The sequence below is a fragment of the Bos grunniens genome, chromosome 24, assembly GCF_055505025.1.
Source record: "Bos grunniens cultivar Pamir isolate PY7600 chromosome 24, Bosgru_T2T1.0, whole genome shotgun sequence".
NCBI classification, from domain to species: Eukaryota; Metazoa; Chordata; class Mammalia; order Artiodactyla; family Bovidae; genus Bos; species Bos grunniens.
In genome coordinates, this window is record NC_141188.1 from 5,492,501 (window position 1) to 5,519,452 (window position 26,952).

Genomic DNA, 26,952 nt, shown 5'->3' on the forward strand with positions numbered 1-26,952 from the left:
AATTTTCTAAAAATTCATATATCAAGAGAGTAGCATTAAACAATGCTTGGAACTGTTCTTCCTTGGCACTCCAACACTTAGACAAAAAAGATGCTGTACTCATTTTTGGTAAAATGCTAAAACGAGTGGCAGCAAGGGGAAGAAAGGAACTCCGGGGAAGAGTGAAAACGGTGGGTGTGGAGATGGAACCCGCTGGCACAGAAACCATTTATGTGCTTGGAAATAAGAAAAGTACCTAAGAACTAGGGGCTTCCCAGGTGGTGCTAGTGGTAAAGAACCCTCCTCTAATGCAGGAGACGTAAGAGATCTTCCCAGGTTCAATCCCTGAGTCGTGAAGATCCCCTGGAGAAGGAAATGGCAACCCCCTCCAGTACTCTTGCCTGGAAAATCCCATGGACGGAGAAGCCTGGTAGGCTACAGTCCATGGGGTTGCAGAGAGTCGGGCACGACTGAGCAACTTCACTTTCACTTTCACTTTCCTGGACAAGACATGGCAACTCCCTCCAGTATTCTTGCCTGGAGAATCCCATGGACGGAGAAGCCTGGTAGGCTACAGTCCATGGGGTCACAAAGAGTCGGACACAACTGAAGCGACTGATCACACACACACCCAAGGACTAAGAAGTAGGAGAATACAATCCATTACTCAACAGTGTATATGTGTACTTTTTTTTTTGAATTGACGGTTTCCTGTCCAACGCACACTGCCCAGCCAGATGAACTGTGTATGCAAACGCAATTCTAACATGTGTTTTCAACATTACCAGTTGCATGTGGACACCTGCAGAATGACCATGTAACTGTGTGTCCTTCTAATTAGTTGGAACTATATGCTGCATAAAGTTATATGGAACCAGTATTAACCTGGTCCATTACAATTATCCACAATCAATAGCATTCCTAATTAAAATTATGAACAATGAAATTCTCTTAAAAATAATTCCCCATGGCTGATACCTATGCCCCTTGATTCTGAAGTAGTCATTCACCGCCTACTGGGTTCTCTGCCTCTTCCTTTCACTGCCTATTTCACAGTCCAGAAAAGTAGGAAGACAGACAAGGGAAAAATAAAAAGTGATGGAAAGCAGAGGGAAACGCCAGCACTCAGCACAGGGGCAGGGCACGGCTCTGTGACCTGGCCCTGGCCACCTGTCCCCTGTCCTCTGCAATCCCCCCTGGGGCAGAGCTGGGGTCCCGGCAGCTCCTGAACCTGCTGTGCCCCTGGCTGAGCATCCCCAAGGCCCTGCACGGGACGCGCCACCCCTGGCTCCCTGGCTAGCCCCCACTCACCTTCACAGCAGTGCTACCTACCGGATGAAACATCTTCTGAATCAGCAACAAGATTCAGAAAAGACTGGGCCATTTCTCTGCTTGAGCTTTCTCCATCCATTTGCAGCAGGTATTGTTTTGATCTTTTCACCCTAAAAACTAACAGCACTGGCACATGCTGATGATCCATAAATATTTAATACTTAAAAAAAAAATCCCCCGCTTCATCCCATCTAGCCACTTAAACTCCAGGAATTTCTTGCAGTGTTCTTAATATCCCACGCTATTCCATACCTCATCACTTTTGCTCTTTTGTTCTCACTAATAAAAAATGTCCAGATTTGCCTTGTATATAAATACCCCTGCATCCTTCAAGACCAAGCTCAGACCTGTGCTCTGAATGAAGCCTCTGCTGGTGCTCCCCAGCAAAGCCAGGCAGCCCTCCACTGTGGACCACCATGCCCTGCTCTCACATCGCCTCCAAGTCTGTCTCCTACATGGAGCACGTGACCACAGGGCTCTTGCACCACCTGAGCCCACTGAAGAGGATGCTCAAGAACATGCCCCGTAGGAGATGAACGAGCACTTCAGTCATGACTGTGCTTCCCTCCGACCTACACTTCCAACGCCTCTCAGTCTTGGACAAATCAAAGGGCAAAGCCCTGTGGAAAGCAAAGGACTTTCAGAAACACATGAACAGGAAGAGGGAGGGAGAAAACAGGCTAATAATAATAAAAAGAAAGCACAGGACAAGCAAAGAAAACGAGGGGAGTAGCTGCCCTCCTGCATTTCACTCCCGGGAAATAATAAAGAATCCCCTGATTCCACAACAGGTTTTTAGAGTCACCATGGAACATTTTAAAATGAAAATAAAGCAAAAATTACTTAAGTCACTGAGATAAGACTTCTTCACTGCAAAAGACCTTAGAGACAGAGGTCAATGTTTTCAACCATGACACCAACAAAGGACAATGTGTATTCTATTGCTATTTTCTTACGAGTTGATCTATCTTACTGCTTTGGAATAAATCTATGACCCGACTCTTTGAGGCAAAAGTGCAAGAAAACACTTATCACAAAAGAGGAGCACAGGACATGGTTTGACACAGAAGCTCTCGTCTCCTTGTGAGGAGACACAGGAGAGGGTTTCTTCCGCTTCTTCTCCATTTTCCTAACCTTGCCCTCAATGCTCTCCTGGGTTCACAAAATGGCTCACTGGAAAATCTCCTATAATCATATCTGTGAAAGAGTGTGATTTATTTTAATATAATTACTATGGTATCTCTTAGATTTTCAAAATAAAGGTGATTTGTTTAAAAAAAATATAAACTAACATCCATTCACTATTTAAATGGTATTTCAAGGACTTTAGCATCAGAAAAATACACTAACCATTAGTGTAAATGTGGTTATTCCTCACTGACAGGGAGAGAGAAAATAAGCATTACATGGGAATTTTAGATTTTTCAAACTAAAAGCAAAAGTATATCATTAAACAAAAAGCATTAAAGTATTATAGAGATAAAACATGTAATGTGTCCTGAATAATAAGAGTACTTGAATGTTAATTTTGATTTTTACAAAACTGAGAGATGCTACCCTTCATATTGTTACAAGCATAATGTGTGACACAATATAAAACAAAGCTTTTCTGTCTCTTTTTTTCTATATCTCTTTAACCAAAACAATCAGCCAAACGAAAAGCTTATTTTCTTTGGATACATCTGTAGATATGATGGCTGTAATTAATTGTTCAGCTAAAAATGCAATTCTATGGTGCTTTTAATGATTTAGGTATACACAGCTTTAGTTCTCAAAGCAGACTAAAAATAGTGATTTTAATTTATTCCTGCTGCCTACAATTACCCACAACCATGTATTTTTAAATATTTCCAGCCTATAAAAATTACTAATTTTTGCCACTTGTGTTTATCTGCATTTAGACTTTGATTTGGATAAATTAAGCTCTCAAGTGTTCCTTGCTTTATGAAACTCTGCATGTTGTACACTTCAACACAAATAAATGACTTGTACCATTAGAGGTTTAAATAATGTAATGTACTTCATGCTCAGCCTGAAGCTGGATTCCAATGAAGTTGCTAATGCACGTAATGATTAAGTGTAACTCAAATACTAACTGTGTTGTTGAAAACATGACAGGCAATAATTTGGTCTATTATATTCTGCCATTTAATTGCCTAGTACAGACATTCTCTGACACGCTATGAAGCAATGATTTACAATTATTCAAGCTGCAAAGGTCAGAAAGTGACATTATAATCATCTACATAGAGATCCCTTCTAATGCACAAAAACTAGGTAATGCCACACACACACACACAAAAAAAGGAGTTTTACTGCATTAGTAACTTTCTATTTAAGGCTTCTTAAGCCAACTGAGAATAAACAGTTCATAAGCACATTAATATACAATAGAAAATGTCTATAATCTTTCCATGAACCAGAGATGACAGATTCCGTAAATGCTCTTATTCCCTCCTGACTAGGTAAGTACTACTCAACTGTTTAACTCCATATACAAGATTCAAGACTAGATACAGGGAACGCAGTCAGAAAATTACATAATCCCTAAATCATGGATACTGGGGTCTTTGCGAATAATGGCATAAAAAGTTAGGCTTCATCTCCCAGGTTTCCTGAAATCACAGGCCACTTGCTAATTTTCTAGTAACTCTTTTTTGTAGTAACTAGTAAGGAAAAACAAAAACCCAAGATGATCAATTTTACCCCTCTCATTCTAATGGAAAGACAATAAAATCTTCACTCTTTTAGGCATTATTTCTGTCATACTAACATGTTCAATTCGTAACCACTCATGCGCAATGAATCAACACATAAAGAACAACGAGGAAAAATAAAATTATTTAAAACAACTTTTTAATATGAGAAAAGTGAAACAGAGAGAGACCAGAAAAAAGAAAGAGAAAGAGACTGAATACAAGAATGTTAAAGTTAAACACAGTGCAAGCAATTTTTTAAAATAATGTAAGTCTGAGAAAAGCAGAAAACAAAAGCGGCTAGGGGCTGGAAGGAAGCAAGTACAGTTATCACACGCTAGAGAAAACAACCTAGGGAGAAAAAAATAAGTACAAATTAAAATTAGTAACTAAAACAACAGATATCACAAAAGCAAAGAAATAAAGAAAAGGCACAGTTAAAAGGAAGGAAACAGGGATCTACCATTACTACCACATAATTTACCTCTACCACTAAAAATACTTTAACTCTCAAGTCTGCCATCTGTACAATGGGAGTAATAAATATGAGATGAGCAATCTCATGAAACTGGACTCAACAAATGAAATGGATGTTAATTAAGTATACCCTAAACCACAGCACTCCATAAATACTATTTATACTTGAGAGTATGATATATACACGTGTGTGTGCCTGTATGTGTGTACAAACATGGAGAAAAAGATTATCAAAATAAATTTAAATGAATGTAACAAAACATGGTTTCCATAATGATGCTCTTAAGCCACTGAGATTTTAAGCTCTTGACTACTAAAAAATAACAAAGGTAAAGATCATGGACTTAGTAAAAATGTGTCTACCTATTTTTAAACATATGTTCCCAACATGTAAGGTGCTTTCTATTATTTTTTTATTTCCTCCCCCACTAAGCCCTATGTCCAACCTGGGGCACATTTTCATTTTAACTATCCATCATTTATAAAATTCACCTAAATTCTATAAAATTCCTCTTGAGGTCATGCTCAGAAGTAAGAAAAACATTAAGAAACTGTAATTCAAAAACTGCTCCTCCTAACAGTGAAAATAGAGTGAAAGGCTTTTAAATGAGTTATCTATAACATGTTCTTAAAACAGGAAGTTCAGAGCAATACATTTTGAAACCTATACCCCGACATAAGCATGTAAACCATGGGTCAACAAAACTTAAATCCTGAGCTCTGAATCCTAGCCAGCATTAGAAATTAGACATCTCATCCATTCAGCTTCTTCTGTCAAATAACTTAAATCCACGATAAGCTGTAGCTAAGATTTGCCGATGAAGGGGAGAGAGATGTTAAAATTGAGCTTAAAAATTCAAAGATGAGTGTAGGTTCAAACAGTGGAAATTAAAAGTTTAAAAGGAAGTCTTTATTAAGGGAATAGCTAATGCACAACCCTTAAATTAAGTCTTAGTAAATATATATATATATATATATATATATGATACATATTTGCTGAGCATCCAAAAGCTTCTTAAATAAAGATATGAAAAAAATCACATAAATAAACATATATTAATTCTCAGCTCAATTCAACAAAATGCACCATTTGTTGTTTTCATCAATTTCACCATAAAATATCAGGTTTTTTCAAGAGGTTACTAAGGAAAAATAGTACAACAATGTGAGTAATAATTTCACTGTAAAAGTGTGCCTGCTTCACTGTTTTCATATATTATAACTCTATCAGAACTGTTTGAAAACCCGTTTCTTTCTTACAACTCAAACAGTGAAAGGATTATGACTAAAATTTTAAAACAGACACTAAGATGCTAACTACTGAGGAAAAGAAGACACAGGGCAGGGCCTTCTGTTTGTGACAAAATTAGACCTAATGTTCCTGAAAGATCACTTCACCTTTGAAAGCATGATTTTTTAAAAGGTAAAATTGATAGCAATTAAAGCTAATGAAGAAATGCAGCATGAGCTGCTTATGTTCAGGAACGGATGGGCCCACCGAGCATTTCTAAGATTATTTAGCCATCAATGATAATGAATCGACATTGTCAGTGATGTGAATGTACCAGTGCTCCCTACTGCCACGACCCTGATAGCCAGTTCTCATTCTGTTCACGTTTTTTACCTCAGTTTTTAACGTGCATACTGCTCTGTCCCTTTGAAACACATGAAACACAGAACAACCTATGGCACTTTGTCTTCAGCACTGAAGGGTATTTCACTCACTACTATTGTGTGTCAACTACACAGCCTCAATAGGCATTCTTCAGTTTACCGAAATTCTTCAGAACTTTTAGCTTCACTGTAAAAATGTCTCCCCTGTACAAATTATTGTTATGTGACTTTTAAGTCAAATTTTACCTAAACAAATTAAGAATTATTATTTCTTGGTCAAATAAAATTCAACAACTACTGTAATTCTAAGAGATACAGTTTGGGAATCTAGATTGCGTTTTCCACATGCACACATACACATGTAGACCTCTATGACAGCAGCATAAAACTCAACATACCTACATGTACTTACAACTCTACTCAGGAATCTACTTGGGAATCACTGTATAAACCACAGGGCAACACGTCAGTCGTACATTGTGAGCAATGAGCTAAGCAAGAGCGCAGTGCTCAAATCACACACCCAGAGCCAACCGGTCAGGTTTCTTTCTGACACCACGTGTGTCGGAAACTGCTCTCTGAAAGTCTCTCCTTCTCTTCCCAGGTCTTGGTAACACAAATAAAAAAGGAATGGAATCAGGTTTCTAATAATATAGTATGCAAAAACTGTTTACTTATTTCCCAGAAATGAGGAAGAAACTGTTTTGTTTTATTTTGTTTTTGCCAACTTATAGCAAATCTTCACCACAGTCTGGGCCTTCCTCCTTGCTATAATTCACATGGTAAAAACAGAAATGAGATATCTTTTAAAATTCCAAGACCTGGAGCAATTAAAATGCACCATTTGGCACTCGACCCTTGCAGCTAAAATCAGTAGCAACAAAACTCATTCTCCCACTGATCTTCAGGGGGCTTCAGGGCAAAGGTTCATCTTCATTTACTTTAGCTCCAAGTCATTGAACCATCAATTCTGCCAATGAATAAATCACAGACCATGGTTAATAAAACTGCTTGCAAAGTTATTTGTAAAAACTATCTCAAGGGTCAAAAAATGCAGCTGCATCCTAGGATGAAATGCACAGTCCATTAAAAAACAGAAGCTGTTTGTGACTTAAAAGGTATTTATACAGTAGTGCTAACCAGAAGAATCTTTCACTGAAAAAAGAAACCTAATATAACATGTGCACGTCGCATAATTTAATTGAATCTGAAGTGTTTTGTGAACCAACCATAAGAACTGCAGGTTTCTCAGGTTTCACATAAAGTGTTTTTATATGATGCACTTATTAATTCATTTCTCTAGCATAATAACATTAAAATATACTTATAATCAGAAGTAAGGTATTAAAAACCCAGCTCTGAATGTCCTATGATATACCATAGATGTCATGGCATTTTAAAGCCTTTTAAACATTTCTGCTAAATTAATTAAGTTTTACATTAAGGCATCTCAGTGCTTCCTATTAAATGTAAGACATTTGAGTGACAATTAAACATTGTGAATGATTCTTTAGAGGAAAGAGCCATTAACTAAAACAGGAAAACAACTTTTGAAATAAAGTGACACAAAAACATACTTTATACACTGGTTTTTTAAGCCTCAATAATCAGGTCTCTGAAATGAAATCTTTTTCTGCTTTTTTCCTTATAGAATATGTCCAATGGATCCAAAGAACCATTAATGCGATTAAAATTAGAGCAGTATAGGAAAAGAGAAAAAACATACACATACACTCCTAAAGCTGTATTATGTATTTTTTTATGTCTTTAAATGGAATTTACAGTTCTCTCTGGCAATGTGAATGAACATCCTATAATTTAGTCAATTTACAGATTACAGGTTCAAATTGACCTTGTAGCCCATAAAATTGCTCATCTTCAGCACAGGATTAGAAGTGGGAGAAGAATGTCATAACTGTGTTTAAGGAATTTACCATAACAATGGAAAGGAGGATACGCATGCATAATTCTAGCCACTCTTACTCATATCAGTTTTGAATCCTGAAACAATGGATATCCCGCACGTGCTTCCTGGTTCACCACGGTAGAGATGGTTTCAATTTACTCACCCACAGACGTGACACTTGTATTCCCTCATCCCAAGGTGCCTTTTGACATGGTTTCTGGCATCGCCAAGCTGAGCTGTTGCAAAATGGCATATCTTGCACTTGAATGGTTTTGATCCTAAGTAAATTTAACATAAAATATGATTTGAATTTGAATAATACATTACTGATAGTTTTAAAAGAGGCCTAGATCTTAAATCTTACTTATAGTCTAATTACAATTTTCTGTCCCCAAAACGGAACACTTGCATTCCTTTCTAACTTGAACAGACATGCATTTCATAATTATTCCATTAATAAGACTTTAAAATGTTTCAATGAGTATTTTTAACTTTCAACATTTCTAAAATTTAAAGTCAAAAGTGATACACTTGAGCAGTACTACGTATTAACAGATAAGATGAGCTAAATAATTTCAAATATTTTTCTTACAATTCATAAGAATAGCTTTTAAAGTCACTCAACATTTTAAATGGAACATTTTTAAAACATAAATGCTTATAGAGTAGCTGATACCTTTTAAAATATATTTATTATCAAATAAATTTCTCAGTGGCCACATCCTGGTTCCTTCATATTTCTGCAGCTTTGAATTTATTCACATTAATAATGATATTTCAGATTTTTTTCCTGACATTTATCGCAAATTATTCCCTATATTACTTTTAATAGCACACAGTATAAGAATATACAGTGAATAAATTATTTGCTTTTATGATCACTTTAGAGCCAAAACTCTGTGATGATTCAGCAAATCAGAAGAACTGACATTCTGGCTATTATTGACTTCAAGTACAAGTATTTCAACAAAAAATTTCAACACAGTATCAACTTTTTTTTTTAATTTCCTAAAGAAATAAGATTAATCTATACTCAAACATGAGTAGACAAAATTATTTCAGAGTCCACAAACTTATTGTCAGTAACAGGTAGATTCTACCTGGCAAATAGGTACTAATAGATTATCAGTACCCATATTAACAAGAAGCAACACTCTCAAAGTGTAACATGAATATACCATTTTCTAATTCTAACCTTTAAATCCTCAAATAAATCAAAATCATGTTTTTAAAAATCAGTTTAAAACTGTTACAATGTTTCCAAATTTTTCATAGCATATATAGTACCTACTTGGTGAAGTACCTCTTCTAATATAGTCAGACAGAATGTGAAATATGTGGACTTTAATACACAAAAAGAGCTCAAATAAAAAAATGCAATAAATCATTTTTGATCAATGGAACTTGGTGCAATGCCCTTGGGAAAAGAAATCCTCCCAGAATACTTTGTTGAAACTGAAGCACTCAGTAAAAAATTTTAGAGTCTTAAATTTCAATTTAATTCCCAAAAGCTGACAAAAAAAGTGAAGCATTTAATTTTAATCTTCTAACAGAAATAAAAAAGTCAACAGTACTAAGCACAGGCAGACAAGGTTGAATATTTCACAGTTCAATGACAATGAAGCCAGATCTCTTAATACTTCCATTTCTACTCTGAGAAGTAGATGTAAAATATATTTAGCACCTGAATGGTTATATCTAGTCAGCTTTATATGTTTAAATGTCAAAAGCAGGTTGAGACTGCAGCTTACAGCAATCCCATTCTATCAGTCACATTAGAAACTACAGTTTATTTAAATGATTCTGAAGAAACTAAGCCTATCACTACTTGGAAACATTTCATCTCGACAGGGAATTCTATAAAGGGGCTTGTGAAAGAATAGAGTGAGAAGAATCAATTACCTGCACTTTAAATTACACTGCATTAAAGGTAAGGTAATTAGGAAATTATTAATCAACAAGAACACCAGGGCTCTAAACAAAAAGATAAAGCTCTCTCAACATGTGTGTTACAATTTTGGTGAAAGGATTCAAAGTATCTTGTGATTCAGGCCCTCTAGTTCCACCCCAGGAGTCCAGACATGGAGCCCAGGGGCCTGCAACCTAAGGCACAGGGCTCCCTGGTAGAGGCTGCCGCTCCTTCGGGCTTCAGCCATCACTGCTGGTGCGCTGACAACACCTACGTAAGTCACCTTGCTGACTGTTTCCATGCAGAAATCACGGAGGCCCTGAGTACTTTTTGTATCTTATGCACAGAAGAGATGTATTAACATCTCCTTTCTGTGCCATGAAAATTCTAATACTGGAGACTAGAGGTCACATTTCCTGTATAAGAAAACAAGAAATGTCCCCACTTTTTTCCTAACTGATGGTGTTTCCATTTTTAAACTTGCCAGGACCATCCCAACATGAATCCAGGCATAGTATTTATCAGGCAAAATTTGTAAAACCTCATATTTTTAAATTTGCCTTAGGGTTCCCTGGGGAAGACAATTAAAAATCTGCCTGCAATGCAAGAGACCCAGGTTCAACCCCTGGGTTGGGAAGATCCCCTGGAGGAGAAAATGGCAACCCCCTCCGGTATTCATGCCTGGAGAATCCCACGGATAGAGCAGCCTGGTTGACTGCAGTCCATGGGGTCCCAAAGAGTCAGACACAACTGAGTGACTAACACTTTCACTATCACACTTTAGGCATACTGAGATTATTAAATACATATTTATTAGAAATAAGTAAATTATTATTTATTATTAAACCATCCCATTCCTTGGTTTTTGTTTTTGGCTTTATTTTTTTTTAATTTGGTCTGTGAGGTTTGCTGAAAGGGATAAATGAAGAGGGTCTCTAGCCTTCTGGCACCTTCTTACAATTTTACCTACAGAATTCCAAAGACTTTAAGCTTCTCCTCAGGCCTGCACTGGCCTCCCTCAACTTCAGTCACGGTCAACCCCTATGTACACGCTGACGTGACACTTGAAAAATCACAGAAAGACTAGGTCAGAGAGTCAAGGAAGATGGATTCAACCCATCACCTAAAGCTTCTCCACTCCACAACCTTCCCGACACTGAACACTTCACCCATCCACCTGCTTATTTCTCCATCAACAAAACACTGAGCGCCGCCGCCACGCAGAGCCCGGACGTGAAGCCCTGAGCAGACCCGCGCCCCGGCGCCCTGCGCTGGCCGTGCACAGGCGGAGTCCCCCTAAGCTGCTCTGCCCACGCTGACCCGGCTGCCACACCGGCGCACCAGCCCTGAGGTGAGAACCTCCCAGTGAAGCCACCCGCTCCCCGTCTTCCCATATGAAGACTGTGCCAACGGCACCCGAGAGCGGCTCGGAACAGAAAGCATGGGCTTCAGACAGTCTTCGGGCCTGATGAGCGGAACTAAAGCCCCGCTGCCCGGACAGGGTGGGAAGAAAGCAACCCACTCTCCCCAGTTCACCCTGAGAGGCCAAGGAGACACTCCTCCTCTGCTGTGCCGAGGACTGCACACCAGCAAGCGTCGGGAGGCTTTCCCCACAGTCCTTGATGACCAAAACTCATTTATTTCTTCTAGTGCTGCTTTTATCGTCTTAAGGGTGGGAAGAAAAGGTTACATAAAACATATAGTAAATCACAAAATATGAAAACAGCGATTGGAAGAATAAGCCCTCTTCCAGTCAGCCATTAATAACCATCCTTCAATGACTATCTCATGGATATAAGCAAAGAATCAGAGAGGCAATTCACGCTAAAATGCCCCAAGGGGGGGAAAAAGTTGGATTAAAACCTGGAGAGCAACCTCCTCCCAAAAAAACACTTGCAAAACTGAAATGCGGGCTGACATTGGGTACTCAGAAACACAGCTTTTTTTGGTGCCTCAGAACACAATAAAAATGTTCCTGCTGATAAGCCCAACACCAGTTGTTAAAAAGTATGCTAACTTTTACTAAATGTTACAATCAATGATGTAACTTATATAAGTAGGGTTACTTTGTCACATATTGATAGTTACCTCACTTTCACATCCACATTAACTTGATTTTAAATGCAATTAATACATATAGTCAAGGAAGACTAATGGACTACATTCTGCACTTAACCTGGTGGACATTTTCAAATGGCACAAGTGACCAGTGCAAACCTATTTTGCATTGTAAACGACTAAATAAATCTTAATGGATTAAGAATGATCAGCTATCAACACACAAGGGAAATTAAGTGCTGAAATGCCTACATTGATTATTTTAAATTATTAGCCTTACTCTGTTCTTGAATTTGTATGCTTTTAGTGAGCTTTAACACATTTACAAGACTTATTGACTATAATTACAAGAGAATTCAAGTAATGGACACATCAATTATGAGCAACATGTCTTGACCAGACAGTTGCATAAAGAATTCTAAAAAGAGCTCCATTAGCACCTTCCTCTTACTTCTACTCAGTTTTATCTGCCTGAAGAGGGCATGCTAAGAAAGTACCTACTTTCTGCACATGTGAACGAGCCTAGTTTCTAAAAACCATATCATTTCAGGAACCGAGCAATAACACGATACCAGCAGAGACGATAATGATGCCAACAAATAACTGCATTTGAACTTATTCCCCAGCAGTGGTTCTACTGCCTGAGAAGAGCTGAGATCCAGAGTACAATGTGTATATTTACCTAGATCAATCTTCTGCTAGTGGCCCTGTTACTTTTGTCAATGAAAAACTTTTATCTATCTTTAATCACCCTCAACTACTAACAATGTTTCATACTCTTTTGTCTGCCTCCTTATAACCGTGCACTAAGTTTCAAAAACTGCATGAATCTAAAGTATAGCTTTAATAATAAGCCATTATTTAAAAGTACAGTAAAATAAACCTTACAGTTTTAATGAAAATATGTTCATTGAAATGTGAATTTATTATTCAAATCCACTCATAAATTCAACCATGGAGACAGAACTTGTCTAAGCAGAGCACAATGATTTAGAAAAGCTGTCTATTTAAAATAAAGAATGTATGGCAGGTTTATAGAAACAGTGCAGTGAATTTTTACATAAATTTAGAATAGTGGCTTATGTATTTTCCACACAAAAAAAAGTTTCAAAAAGAAAACTACCTAAAAATTGAACATTAAAATGGAACACTCCATGTGACAGCACAGAAACTAAATCAAGTGCTACCTCCATGAAAACCAAATCCCCAGGACATATTAACTTTGAAAAGTGTTGACTAATTTTGATCTTTGAGAGCAGAATCCTGTTGCCTGGGAGTTACACTTTGGGATATAAACTATCTGGCATTGGATACACCTAAATCCCTAAAACTGTAAGGAAATATTCATACTTCATTCTTCAAAAGCCATTTAATAGGTCCTCTGAAACCCAAAGTGCCACTTAACAGACACCCTGGAGAACCAAACACTTAAAGGACTTAGAGACAACTGAAAGGCTGTGAGAGGCAGGAATATAACAAAGGCATCAGAAGGACGAGGCTTTCTGGTCAAAGAAATCTGCCAAACAGCCTGCCTCTGGAATCACTAAGGCTCAGTTAATAACCTGGAGATACGTTGAGTGTCAACCAAGAGCAGAGCCAGGGCCAGGGGGCAGCAGGAGGTTAGCTGGGTGGGGGCTGCCAGGCAAGGGCTGTAAGGACTCCACGTTCGGGGGCAACCCAGGTCCCCACTCGAGCACGCCCCAGCCCTGGTGTGTAAAGAGGTCGCATGGACCTACCTGTGTGCGTGCGAATGTGCGCCAGGAACGCCATCGAGTTGCTACTGCGACACATCTTCCCGCAGTACTTGCACACGTTGCCCTGGTTCTCCTCCCTCTCGCGGTTGATCTGCTCGGTGTCCTCCACGATGTACTTGTTCACCTCTCGGAGCAGCTCCTCGTGCTGCCCTTTGATGTGCAGGAACAAATTCTGCTCGGAGTCAAAGGGCTCCGTGCACTTGACGCACTTGAAGGTGGCGCCACCCTCGGGCAGCTCCTCCACGCTGGCCTGCTCGTTCCGCATGTGGCCAGCGCTGGCCAGGTGCTGGTGGAGGTTGCTCTCCGTGTAGAAGGACTTGCCGCACAGCAGACAGTGGAAGTGTTTCTCCTTCGTCGGGTGCTTCATGGCTATGTGCACATTCAGGCCACTCAGACCGTCCGCCAAGAAGCCACAGTCATCACAGCGAATCCGGGTGGACTCCGCAAAGGAACTACTGTCCGCTTTCTTCTTTTTCACACCTTGAGCACAGTCCTTCAAGGGCAGTTCACTCATCCTCACTCCGGCTGCCACAAGCCCCTCTTGAGACTGGTCGAAGAGTTCCCCATCTTCGGGGTTCTTGATCCTTATTATGGAAGAATCAAATCGGCCGAAACTGTACACGGCCTGCCCTTTATCATCAATACTGATTATAGTTTCAAAAACATCATTGTTGTCAATGGTGCTGTCAGAAGCTGGACCATCCTCTTCCAAAATCACTTTGGTTTCATGTCGGGAATTCATCAGAATCTCCTTACTCTCCAGAACGGGATCTTCCGGAACATCTTTCAAGTCCCCTGAACTCTGCATGCTTCCAGCTCTGTCCTGATCACTGCTCCCCAGGTTCAGCAGATCTCTGGGAGCTGTCAGCATGGCACTCTTGGCTGGATGCTCTCCATCTACAGCTCTGAGACACCCACGTTTGCCAAAGACTTTATCAGCTTTGTCCTCTGCGTTTCCTCCATCACTCTCGCCATGTGTGTTTGGACTACTGATGTCATTCAACATACTGTGCCTTTTCTTTGCTGTCTCATGATTCAAAGCTGAGCTTCCTGAGTTTTCATTCTGAAATTTGCTTGGGGAGCCACAATTAGAAGAAATACTAAGGGGCACCATCTCCTCCGGTTTTATAACTTTGTCCTTGGCAAGGGGCTGCTGGAAAGTTTCACAAAAGGAATGATCTTCACTGAGGTTAGAGTCTTCCTCAGTCTCAGTTTCTACAGAGTCAGAAGCACAGAATACCTTGGACATATCTAAACTGGTGTTCTCATCCAAAATAGAGCAATCAGCAGCATTTCTAGATTTGAGAGTTTCAGAGGGTTGGTCTGAAATAATCTGAAATTCCTCAGAATTCTGTTGCTGCTGCCCTTGGGGAATAATGATGGTTTTGGACACTTCTGAAGAACTGGCTTGTACGTTAGTAGAGTTCAGGTAAGACTGCCTTTTCATCTTGTGTTTTTCTGTTGCCGCATGCCTGGTCATCTCCCGTCGAGTCACAGCATAGTAATCACATGCCATGCAATAAAAGGCAAACTCTCTTGTATGTTTCCGTTTTACGTGCAGCTCCAGAGAGGTGGAAGAGTGTGCCTTAAACTCACAGTGCGTACATCTGTTTTCATCTGTACTCGCATCATCTTTCTGGGGGCATGTGTCACCCTGAAGGTCCTCTGGGTCCACAGCGGTTTGCTCCTTTTTCTCAATAAGGTGACTGCCAGTCTCCCTATCTTCAGGGTGAAACACGTTCTCAACTTCCACTTCCACTGGACTCCCTTGCTCGAGTGGTGGCTGTTCTGAAACGGAGGTGTCTGCTTCCACTGGAGGGTTGGCAGGCTCATCTGCCACGCTGGTGTTCTTCCTACTGGCATCAAGGTTACCGCCTTCAGGGCCAACAACGATATCGGAACTCTGTTTTCCACTCGCTTCAATTTCTACACGTCCTTTATGCTTCTTGGTGGCACAATGACGTTCCATGTCTCCCTTGGTTACGGTGTAATACTTACAGACTTTGCATAAATAACTATACTGGTGACTGTGTTTTCGTCGAATGTGCACAGTCAAGTTCGTGATACTGGAGGCCAGGAGACCACAATGTGAACAGGTCCGAGAGATGTTGCCTTTAGGTCGCCCCCTCTTTGGAGTCGGGGGTGGAGCTAATTCACCCTCTTTGGTAATGACACCGGACAATGACAGTTCCTGGGGAGGCAGGATGCTCTGGTCGAGACAGGACTGCTCCTGGATCTGCACACCTTCTCCGTGGCCTTCTGTCCTGCCATTCCCGGGGACGGTAAGCTCTTCTTTCTTGTCATTTGCACCTATGCAGACCCTTTCAATACATTCCTCAAAGCTTAGGCCAATGTTATTTTTCTTAGCATTTTCAAGATGCTTGCTTCTCTTGATGTGTTTCTCCATTCCTTCTTTGCTCAGGGAATAAAGATTACACGCTTTACAAAGAAAGTGATGGTCTTGACCGTGGCGGAGCTTTATGTGTCTCGTGAGAACAGTGGAAGATCTTGTTTTGTAGAAACACTTCTTGCACTGAAACTGAGGCTTACTCCAATGCCTCGCTTCACTTCCGTGGCTTGCCCTGGACTTAGCTGGCTCTTCCTGAGCTGGTTTTCCGGCCTCACTCACAGGAACTTTTGCGTTTTCTGATTCTAAAGTACTTAAGGGGAACGTCTGTAAAGCTGAATCACCATTAAATGACTGAGAAGACTTTGTCTGACCCAACAAGTGAATGTGCTTCTCAGTTGCTCTGTGTTCCTCCATGTCTTTCTCGGAGGAGAAGAACAGATGACAGGGCGGGCAGAGGAAACCCATACTGTGCTTCTCCTTCATGTGGTCCCTCAGGTCCACCTCGTTTGGGGAAGTAAACAAACAACATTGGCAACGCAGGCCGGAGGCGGTCTGCTGATGCTGGTGGCTGTGCGCGTGCTCCTCCACGTCCCTCCTGGATGTGCTAGAGAAGCCACACGTCTGGCAGTGAAACCGCAACTCGCCCGCATGGCACCTTGTCACGTGGATCTCCAGCTCCGCCCTGCTTGTGGCTGTGTGACCACAGGCCGAACAAGTGCAGGCCACCTGGTGGTCGGGAGCTGGCCTCCTCGCCATAGAGTCGGAGGAGCCAGGGAGATGCGCGTTTGTCCTGTCCTGCTTTGGGGCCTGGGTCTCTGGGGGTGTCAGGCGCGGGTCCCCGTGCAGAGGTGCCGACTCCGCGTCGCTCATTTTTATTGGTGCCCTCAAGTGCTTCGAATACAGCCTCTGCACTTCGTTAGCGCCCCTCTTACTAACTCCTAGGAGTCCGCACCTCTTCTTCACCTGGCCCTTCAAAGCGAAGGCGCCAGCACGCCGTCGGAAGCCGCTGCCCAGCACAAGGAAGCCACGCTCGGCCCTGGGTCTTGAGGCTGTGCTGAGGCCGGGGGCTGCCTGGGCCGTGTTTCTGCTGGACTCCAGCCTATCTAGGAGCCTCTCGGAGGTGACAGCCATGCCCAGCTTTCTGCTCTGGTTCTCGGGATTCCCGGCTGCATCGTGGGAGGTTACATTTTCTTCAACGACCTCCATTTTCTCTGGAGAGGTGTTCCTGGACGGCCTCATTTCAACCAGCAGCTCGCTGCCGTGCCCACTTTGTTTAGAAAAGCTTCCTCTGAAATCTCTGAATGTGCCCGCTCCAACGCTCCGCAACGCTTTTGAGTCGCCGTTCCTGGCTACCGGCCTAGATGCTCTCGGCTTTGTGCGGCCAGCCTTCGCTCCCACGGGACTCGGCTTCTTGGGCAAAGGCTGTTTGGTTAAGATCTGTACGAACCCTCCACGGGCAGCGAGGTTCTGCCGCCGGAGATGTGTTTTGCCGAGACAGTGTGCGTTCAGCAGGTTCTCCTCGGCACACTGAAAGCCGCAGAGCTCACAGGAGAAGGCCCTCGGCGGGCCGCGTGCCTGCCCGGTGTGCCCGGGGAAGGCCAGGCCACCGTCGGCCGCGGGGCCACAGGCCTGGTCCTCTGGCCGCGGTGAGGGGCGCGCGGCGTGCTTCTCCACGTGCGGGCAGGAGACAGGCGAGCAGGCACACGGGCCCCCGAGGGCACCGCTCCCGCGCATCTCTTTAGGGGGCGACGGCGGCTCCCCTCCAAGATCGAGGAACGCTGTGGTCTCCTGAGCAGGCTCCTTCTCAGCGGCCATTTCACCCGGGCTCGGGTGACCGGGAAGACCCGGGCTGCCATCACGGCCACTCGAGAGGGGCTCCACCCCGGACCCCGGCAACGCAACACCCTCTCCCGAGCCTGTGCCTTCGGGGCTCCCTGACCCATGGGTGCGCGGCTCTCCCGGCCCCAAGGGCTCAGCCTCCGCTAGTTTCATTCGCTTGGAAGCGCGTTTATTTCCGTTGTCCTCCTCGACAATGTGGTCCAAGTCCGAGGACTCTGCAAAACCCCTTTTGTTTGTGGAATTCTCAGCAGAGTCTGCTGTCTCATCAGATACAGGCCCACGGTCCACGCCGTGGGATGCGCTGTGGCTCGGGTGTTCTGCCTCCTCCTTTACATGGTCACCCTCATCGCTCCCCAGCTTCTTCCCGGGATCCATCATTAATAAAGTGCCGGCGAGCTTCCGTGTCAGATGCGGTCACTGGGCTCTCAGCCTGTGAAGAACATAAACACAGTGTTACACCTTTGAACGTACAGAAAAGACAGATGTCAGCCCTAAACTCAACATAAAGTGACACGCCAGATGAAAAATATCCCAAAATCAGCCTCTACATCTCCTTTACATTGAGATGGACTTGATCATGTGCCAAGTCCTTCATGAATGAAACCAGACTGGGCGACAGCATGTCACCACACCGCCGACTCAGAGAGCATTACTGCAGTAACTTTGATAGAAAAAGTAACTTTCAACCGGCTTACAAAAACACTCCCATGTTTTAGTTCTCTTTACTGGTCCATTTCAATTTACTACTTAAAAAAAAAAAAAAAAAAAGCAGAGAAGCCCTCTTTTCAAATTACATTTCAGTGAACTCCCATTCTATAAAATAGATTAAACAAAATGTGCTATATGAGTCAGGGAGCCAGCCTTCCCCTCTGTGGCTTCCCAACAGAGGCCGAAGTCCTAGTATAAAAAGGTAACAACTGCTTCACTCCCTCCCCCAGAGCAGAGCCCTCCTGTGGTCCTTCTAAGTAGATCCTACATCTACCAACATGGATACGCTCATCACACACAGCCGTGCATGCTCAGCTCTGCCACCAGTGAACGCCACTCCCAGCCCAGCTGTCAATCACCGATTTCTCCATCTAACAGTCATTTTGTGTTGTCTGAAGGTTAATGGCAAAGGGCAATGTCAGTGATAGGATAGAATTAATGAAGTAAATTTTAGGGGGAGAAAAAAATTTTATTGAATAAAATGCTTTAAAATCAATAACATTGATTTCATTTTTCATTATGCGATTTAATTCCATTAAAACATATCATTTTCCATTTACTTTATACCATGATTGGAATTCTCAGCCATTTGATTTGATGTTAATAAAATGCCATCAAGTTTATGGCCTCAAAGCTAATGATAACTATTTTTAACTATTTGTCCATTTTTTTTTTGTAACAATGACAAAACAAATGAAGGCTGTTCTCTGTCTCTGCTAAAAGTAAGGACTATAAAATATATATAATGACACCAAAACCATGAGAAACAATATAAAAAATTAATAAATTAGTCTTTATCAAAATTAAACAATTTCAAATGACATTATCTTCAAAAATCACCAAAAACAAAGTGAAAAGAGAAGCCACAGAGTAGGGAAAACGTTCCGCAAATCAATAAATATAAATATGTAAATCCTCTGCCAGGTACGTTTTACAAATATTTTCTCCCTTTCCATTTCATAAATGTTATCTTTTGATAAGCAGAAGTTTTAAATTTTGATAAAATAAATTTTTTTTCTCGTTCTGACTACTTATGTGTCTCGCTTTCTTTGTATATCCACAGCTAGAAGGTAAAGGCCTGCTTTATTTTATCCACTCACATGTCCCAAGAATCTAGAACAATGCCAAGTACATAGAAGGTTTTAGAATGAACAAATAGCTCATTATGAAATAAGAAGTGTCTCCTAAGTGTTTATTGATGAAATGAAAATTGTCTGAGATGTCTTTCACAATAGTCTGGGAAAGGGGCCTACCGAAGGCTCTGTACCGACATGCTAAAAGCTGAGTGACAATGACACCCTATCCATCTTCTGTGTGTTTGCACACGTATATGCTTGAAAATGCCCACAACGGGAGTTATTTTTAAAAAGCTTTTTAACATGTAGCCTAAAATGACGTGAATTCCTTTCAATGAGTCCTTTCCTTTCCTCCTCTTGCAAGACTGCTGTGCCTCACAGCTATAACACCTTCACGACAGACACTCGCAGGTTTACATGCACAGAACACAAAAACCCCAAACACGCAGACGCATATTCAGAGTCAATGTTCAACGGAGGGCACCTGACTCATACGTTTTTGGAGATGAAAGAATGACTATATGAATATGCAGAAATAAAATAATGAGGCTCTATTATCTTCTATATAATGGCTCCAAAAATTCTATAACAAAAGGAGAAAATGTTTCAGTATTTGCTATTTCCCAAATGGCTTTCTAAATTAATGAAAGAATTCAGCATCTCATTATACAAGAAACAAACATTCAACAAATAGATATTGAGTTGCCTAGAATGTCAAAGGAACTCTAATGATACAAAACACATCCTTTCCCCTCAGCAGGCTCATATTCTACTAGGAGACATGTGACACATGTGGAAAGGAACTAATACAAGGCCACGCAGGATCGCACGTGTGATATAAACTAAGAACTACAGCAGCACAAACAGGCATGCAACCCTACTGCCAGGCAGACTGTTGGGCTAAAAGGGCAGAAACATCATTTGAGCTAAACCCCAAGGAAACAAGACGTTTTTCTTCCTTTTCTTGAGAGGGCAGGTAGGAACAGTTAAAACCTTCTAAGGAGAAAAAAAAGATTAGCAAAGCCACAGAACACACTCTATGAGCATGCAAGACAGGCGGCAGTGCAGGCAGCTACCGCTCTGGCTTTCTACTGCGGGGCAACTGAAAACCCAGGCAGAGGACCATCCAGCACATCACAGAAGGCTCTGAAATAGCAGCTGGAATTCATTCAGCAGTGTCGGCGGGGAGTCACCAAAACGCAGCGCTGCTTCAGGAAGATTCAGTTTTCAGTTACAGGACGTACCATAGCGAGAGACAGTCTAGAAGCAGAGCGAGAGCATTCTGTTTTGAGTTATAGGGCCTGAACTGGAATGACATCAGTACTCATGAGTCCCAAGTATCTTAGAGTGACCGAGAGGAGACTCGATGGAAATGAGGAAGCTTACACACATACAAATTTAAAAAGAAAAACCTTCATCAGAAAGATTATTAGTTTATTATAGCAGAACTCAAAACCCACCCGACTGGGAAAGTTCAAGGACTCGTTTCTGGAGGCAGGCTGAATTCATTTGCTCAACACTTACTGAAGTCGACCATGTGTCAGAAAGCACTTCAACCCTCTGTGAACAAAGCAGAACACAGGGCAGGCAGGGGCCTCACTGTCATCACTCAAGGCAGGATCCCTGTTTTCTCTCGAAGTCCTAGTCCCTGTGCTCACTGGAGAAGACCATGAGCCTCCCGTTTCCTCCCACAGTAAGATCCCAAAATTCAGAAGACTTAGTAGGAATTTAGACTAAAATAATGAGATGTATTATTAAGCCAAATCTTCTCAAAGCAGATGGTTCCTATACAAATTGATCAATTACTATTCAACACACCACACATCCTCACTCTGCCAGATTTTCAAATACGCAATTCCATTTATAGTTTCTACTCTCACTCAAATTCTCACATAGTGGTTGTTCCTTAAGTAAAAAAAAATAAAGTGATCTTCAATTTTACCTATATACATACGTACATATATACATATGTATATAGTGACCTTCAATAGAGTGATCCTTGGAAGAAAAGTTATGACCAACCTAGACAGCATATTAAAAAGCAGAGACATTACTTTGCCAACAAAGGTCCATCTAGTCAAAGCTATGGTTTTTCCAGTCATCATGTATGAATGTGAGAGTTAGTTATAAAGAAAGCTGAGTGGCGAAGAATTGATGCTTTTGAACTGTGGTGTTAGAGAAGACTCTTGAGAGTCCCTTGGACTGCAAAGAGATCCAACCAGTCCATCCTAAAGGAAATCAGTCCTGAATATACATTGGAAGGACTCATGCTGAAGCTGAAACTCCAATACTTTGGCCACCTGATGCGAAGAACTGACTCTTTGGAAAAGACCCTGATACTGGGAAAGATTGAAGGTGGGAGGGAAAGGGGACCACAGAGGATGAGATGGTTGGATGGCATCACCAACCCAATGGACATGAGTTTGAGTAAACTCCTGGAGTTGGTGATGGACAGGGAAGCCTGGTGTGCTGCAGTCCATGGGGTTGCAAAGAGTCGGAAATGACTGAGCGACTGAATTGAACTGAATATCATGATCTTCAATTTTACCTATAAAAAATTATTAGCTCACTAAGAAACTATCCCAAAAGAAAATCCTTACTATTAACTGAAATATTCTCTGTTGAGGTTTAAAAAGAAAAAAGAAGATGCAGCAAAGAAATCAAAACATTCATACACTTTTTAAGAACAATAATAAAACAAATCAATAGCAGCCTTATGATGACATCTGGTGGCCATTTCTCACAGGAACTATTTTCAGCATTTTTTTTTAAGTGTTTCAGAAAGCAGTAGAGAAACATAACCAGTTTTTGGACCACTTCATATGCTTGCGTTACTGTGGGCAGCACGCATGAAGTCTTCCCCTTCACTTTCTCCCCTTTGGTTCCACTTTGACGCATCCTGACCTCGGTTCTCTCCCCGTCCGTCTGTCTCCTGGGCTGAGTGTGCGGCAGGCGAGCCGGAGCAGTCTCGCCACACTCGCGCGCGATCTCCCACTAGCACGGTGAGGCCACCCCCACGAGAAGGCCCCGCCCTGTGCCCACCCGGGGCCTTCTCACCCTGCGTCCTTCCTGGACCCACCCAGCGGCCACCACGAGGTCCCCACTGTGCCGGCAGCAGGCCACAAGCACAGTCAGTGTGGGGACGAGTGTGGCAGGCAGGCACACACAGAAACTCCCCAGAGTCTCTCCCCCTTTGTCTTCAGGCCTGGAAGGACACAGCAGGGCAGGTAAAGCGGCCCACAAGCCTGTCCACATGCAACAGTGACAGCTGAGGCGAGAACAAAGGGAAGTTGGTGGACTACTCAGATCTCTTCCTTAACCTACCGTTGTCAACTGGGCTTTTTACTGAAAATATGTCTCTTACCACTAGACTATCAGTAACTTAATATGGTACCACCACGTCCAGGTGTTGTCTGTTAACGAGAAACTCAGAAGCATTAGTTGCCGTTCATCAGTTTCTGAGACCACAAAATGAACTATCTGATGCTGACAAAAATATCACTTTCTATGAAAATGCCTACAAGTTGAATAACATCTTCCATGAGAAAAGAGTATAACTTAACACCCTAAAATGCATTTACTACATAACACTGGAGGCAATTTACCACAAATGGGTGTATAATATAGTTGTGGTTTATTCACAATTGGATCAGAACATGAACGCCTGGGTCCGATAACACCCACCTCCTCACTGCCCAACAACTGGCTGCAAGGCTTTCCTCAGTTATGTTCATACACTTGTACCTTTCCCCAATCAGATAAATTCATGTGGTGCTTTAAAATGAGTGCACACACGCCTCTGACACTCCTTAAAGGGCGGAGCTGATCCCCTCCTCTTGGTGTGGCCTGGCCTTGCGGACCTGCTGGAAGGGACAGAGCGGAATGGAAATGAAGGTGTTCACCTCCTAGGAGGCCCCGTGCCTGCGGCTTGCTCCCTCCACTGCCCCTCCGCCTGGGGGAGCTCGAGCCCTGCTGAGCGTACACCCTGCAGCCAGGGATGCTTGGGGGGTGGCAGGTGGAGAGGAACTGAAGCCTCCTACCCAGAGCCAGAAGGAGCAACTGCCGACAGCAAGCAAGTGAGCTGTCCGTCCGACCGGAAGAGGCTCCTCCAGCCCCAGGCGAGCCTTCAGATGACTGACTGCAGAAGCAGAAGCCCCCAGGTGAGCCCACCCCCAAACCCCTGACGCACAGACACTCTCTTTAAGCCCAAGGATTTTGATGTAATTCTCTGAAGGGCACTAGACTACTGGGAAATCCCATGGACAGAGGAGCCTGGCGTGCTACAGTCCCCTCGGCGTCCCAAGAGTCGGACATGACTTAGCAACTAAACAACAACTAGCATAGTGCCAGTTCTCTCTCTCCCACCTTGTCAGAAACAGATGCAGCTCAAGTGCACCCCTCCTGCATATATATTTTATACGTAATTTCCTTTTCTGTATGCTCCAACCTTTAATAGGAATCTTCTGTATTAACATGAGAGTATTAAGCTACTACACAGGAGGAGGTCAACAAATGTTAAGAGAATTACACTCTGAAATGCATATCAAGACCAGAATTCCTGTCAAACATGTGTAAGAAGATTTTAGAACTTAAGACAGTGACATTTACATTCATGCTTCTCTCACTACCAAAATCAGATCATTGATCATTACAATGAAAAAGCAGTATAATAAAATCAAGAGTTATTAAAGAGATGAGGTAGAGAGAGTTTTAAATTTAGATTTGTATAGAATAAAAGAAAAGTTAAAGTTTCCGAAAGACCTGCTCGTGTTAGATGAAGGTTTTCATTCTCATAGGCCCCTAGAATTATTTGTACCACAGACCTGCCTCAGAGCTAACAGTAACCAGAAGCTCCTTGCCAGCTGGACTTGGGATCATAGCAGCCCACAATCTATCTAACATTCCCCCAACCTGCGGAGGTGGCCCATGCAGTAAACACATGGAGAGCTATGGGTCATCAAGGCTGCACGCGTCACAGTCCTTCTGGGCCCAGAGACAGGTAGCTCCCTCACCTCCCACTAGCAGGAGGTGTCCGAGCTCAGGAGTTGCCGGAGTCTATGATCACAGGGCCTGTGCCTGATTAAGCTTTGCCTCCAAAGCATCTCACATGCATGTCGAGCTTAATCCTAAAGAGAACCTTCCCAGGAGGTCCAAAGACAGACTGAAGACAAGCAGGCTCGAACTATGTGCTCCTGAGCCCAAAGGTCAGCGTAAGGTAAACTACCAGATGGAGACAAAAGTTCTCACTCAAGTCAGAGAAGAATGTTGTTTCTATTCCGGGGTGAAAATGTTAGTTGCTCAACTGTGTCCGACTCTTTGTGACTCATGGATTGAAGCCCTCCAGCTCCTCTGTCCATGGGATTCTCCAGGCATGAATACTGGAGTGGGGGCCATTCCCTTCTCCAGGGGATCTTCCTGACCCAGGGATTGAACCTGGGTATCCTGCAGTGCAGGTAGATTCTTTACCATCTGAGCCACCAGGGAAGCATGGTCTGTTTCAAACATTTGATTCTGTATGCAAGTTAAAAAACAGAATATTTCTTAAGTTTTGATTGCACAAAACAACCACTAAAAAGTCATACTAAGAGGGAGAATAAGTAGATCATCATCCCTTTCATTAGCAAACACAGTCACCTTTCCAACATTGCTCGTGAGGATGTATTAATACCAACAAAAAACAAATCACAGGACAAAAATAAACTATAAAATTAGCTCAGCCTTCTAAATAGCCAGCTATTTCTCTTTTTAAAATCTTCCTACACTTCAAGTACTATTTTCCAAATACATTAATTGATCTGGTAATAAAGTTAATTTTATGACTATGTTATATCAACCATCTCTGACAAAGGTACCTTTTGTTGCATGGAAGATTTTATCTAGAAAGTTAAAATTTAATATATCTCTTATAAATCTTTCACTAGTATTTCTAATTGTTTTGATTTTTTAAGAAAGGAAATTCTTAGTGGAATAGAAAAACAGTAAAGGGAATGAAGATTCTATGAGTAAAGAAGAAAAAGAAAAAATTCAGTACCATTAAAAGAAGACACATAGAATCATTTGTATCCCATGCCATTTGAAAAGGTTGTTTTATTATCAATGTAACTAATCACAATGAAACCATCTCTTACAACTAAAGACATTATAATGAATTTTCTTTACAGCTACAGAGAAATGGGATTTGCTGTTTCACATCAAATAGAACAGGCTGTATAAATTCTTCTCCCTATTTATTGTAAAATATAATTTCATCTATAAAATCAGTCATGAAATATTAAAACTGAAACAACAGAATTTATATCCTTTACTTAATTTAGTTTAAACGGTCTATTCACTAAAAAGGGGGGAGTGGGTACATGCGACAGAGCCCCTCCTTCCTCATTAAGCATTTCCATTAGACCCTTTATTTTCAAGAATTTATAATGCAGCCATAAAGAAAAGCATTCTATAATAAAAGTTAGTATACTTTCCTTAAATTTTCCTTTCATCTTATTCAAAAGGCAAAAGAATAAAGCACACAGCGTACGAATGCTGAGGAAGGGAAGACAACTAGGAGGAAAAAATTAAAGAAACACAATAGATGGACACTGAAAATGTAAAACTCCAGTAAAAAAAAAAAAAAAAGAAAGAACAAGTGAGGCGGCCCAAGTATTCCAACAACACGCTGCAGGACACACGACGAATATTTAACTTTTCTGAGCCCTAGTTTCCTCATTCCATGTAAGATTTCTACATTCCATGAGAAAATCTCTCACTGATAGTAAAAACTGGTGACCACTCAACAAGAAGAAAAAGAATGAAACTGGTTTTCATTCCAGCAGGAAAAATATGAAGAAAAAAGCTACTTCCAAAATACAAATATGGAGGAAAACTAACTTTAAAAACAGCTAAAACACATTCTACACTGTTCTTGCTTAGATTCATCAAGGTCCACTGAGAAGAGATGAATTAACACAATGACTAATCAAAGAACTGCCAGGGGAAAAAAGACAAAAACTACTAATTTTGGAAGAAATCTGGAAAACATTAATTCCAACTGTCAATAAGCTAACACATGATATAAAATTATCATGCCTCAAGATAGCTGGAATATAAATTATTAGGTACCAAAGACCTGAGTGTTAAGAAAGTATATTTAGAAAAGAGAAAATGTCATCATTAAATTTTAAAAATGGATATAGTTCTAATCAAGGCTAGTTATCTAATAAGGTTAATAGTTTCCCACACACCCACACTGGATAGTGAAATTACAGGTAA

The 26,952-nt window shown here is 41.6% G+C and overlaps 1 protein-coding gene across 5 annotated transcripts in view; it reads right to left on the minus strand.

Annotated features, from left to right (window-relative positions):
* ZNF407 (zinc finger protein 407) overlaps nucleotides 1–26,952 on the minus strand; it is a 387,393-nt gene that overhangs the window by 343,450 nt on the left and 16,991 nt on the right. For 4 of the 5 annotated variants that reach the window (XM_086372549.1, XM_086372550.1, XM_086372551.1 and 1 more), the window contains exons 2-3: nucleotides 13,708–18,344; nucleotides 8,168–8,282 (exon numbers count right to left, since the gene is read on the minus strand). In XM_086372549.1, coding sequence (XP_086228675.1) covers nucleotides 8,168–8,282; nucleotides 13,708–18,292 — 4,700 coding nt within the window. In that variant the 5' untranslated portion in view covers nucleotides 18,293–18,344. Of the gene's footprint in view, nucleotides 1–6,786; nucleotides 7,069–8,167; nucleotides 8,283–13,707; nucleotides 18,345–26,952 lie in introns of those variants that run through there. The other variant, XM_086372553.1, reaches the window with a different exon arrangement.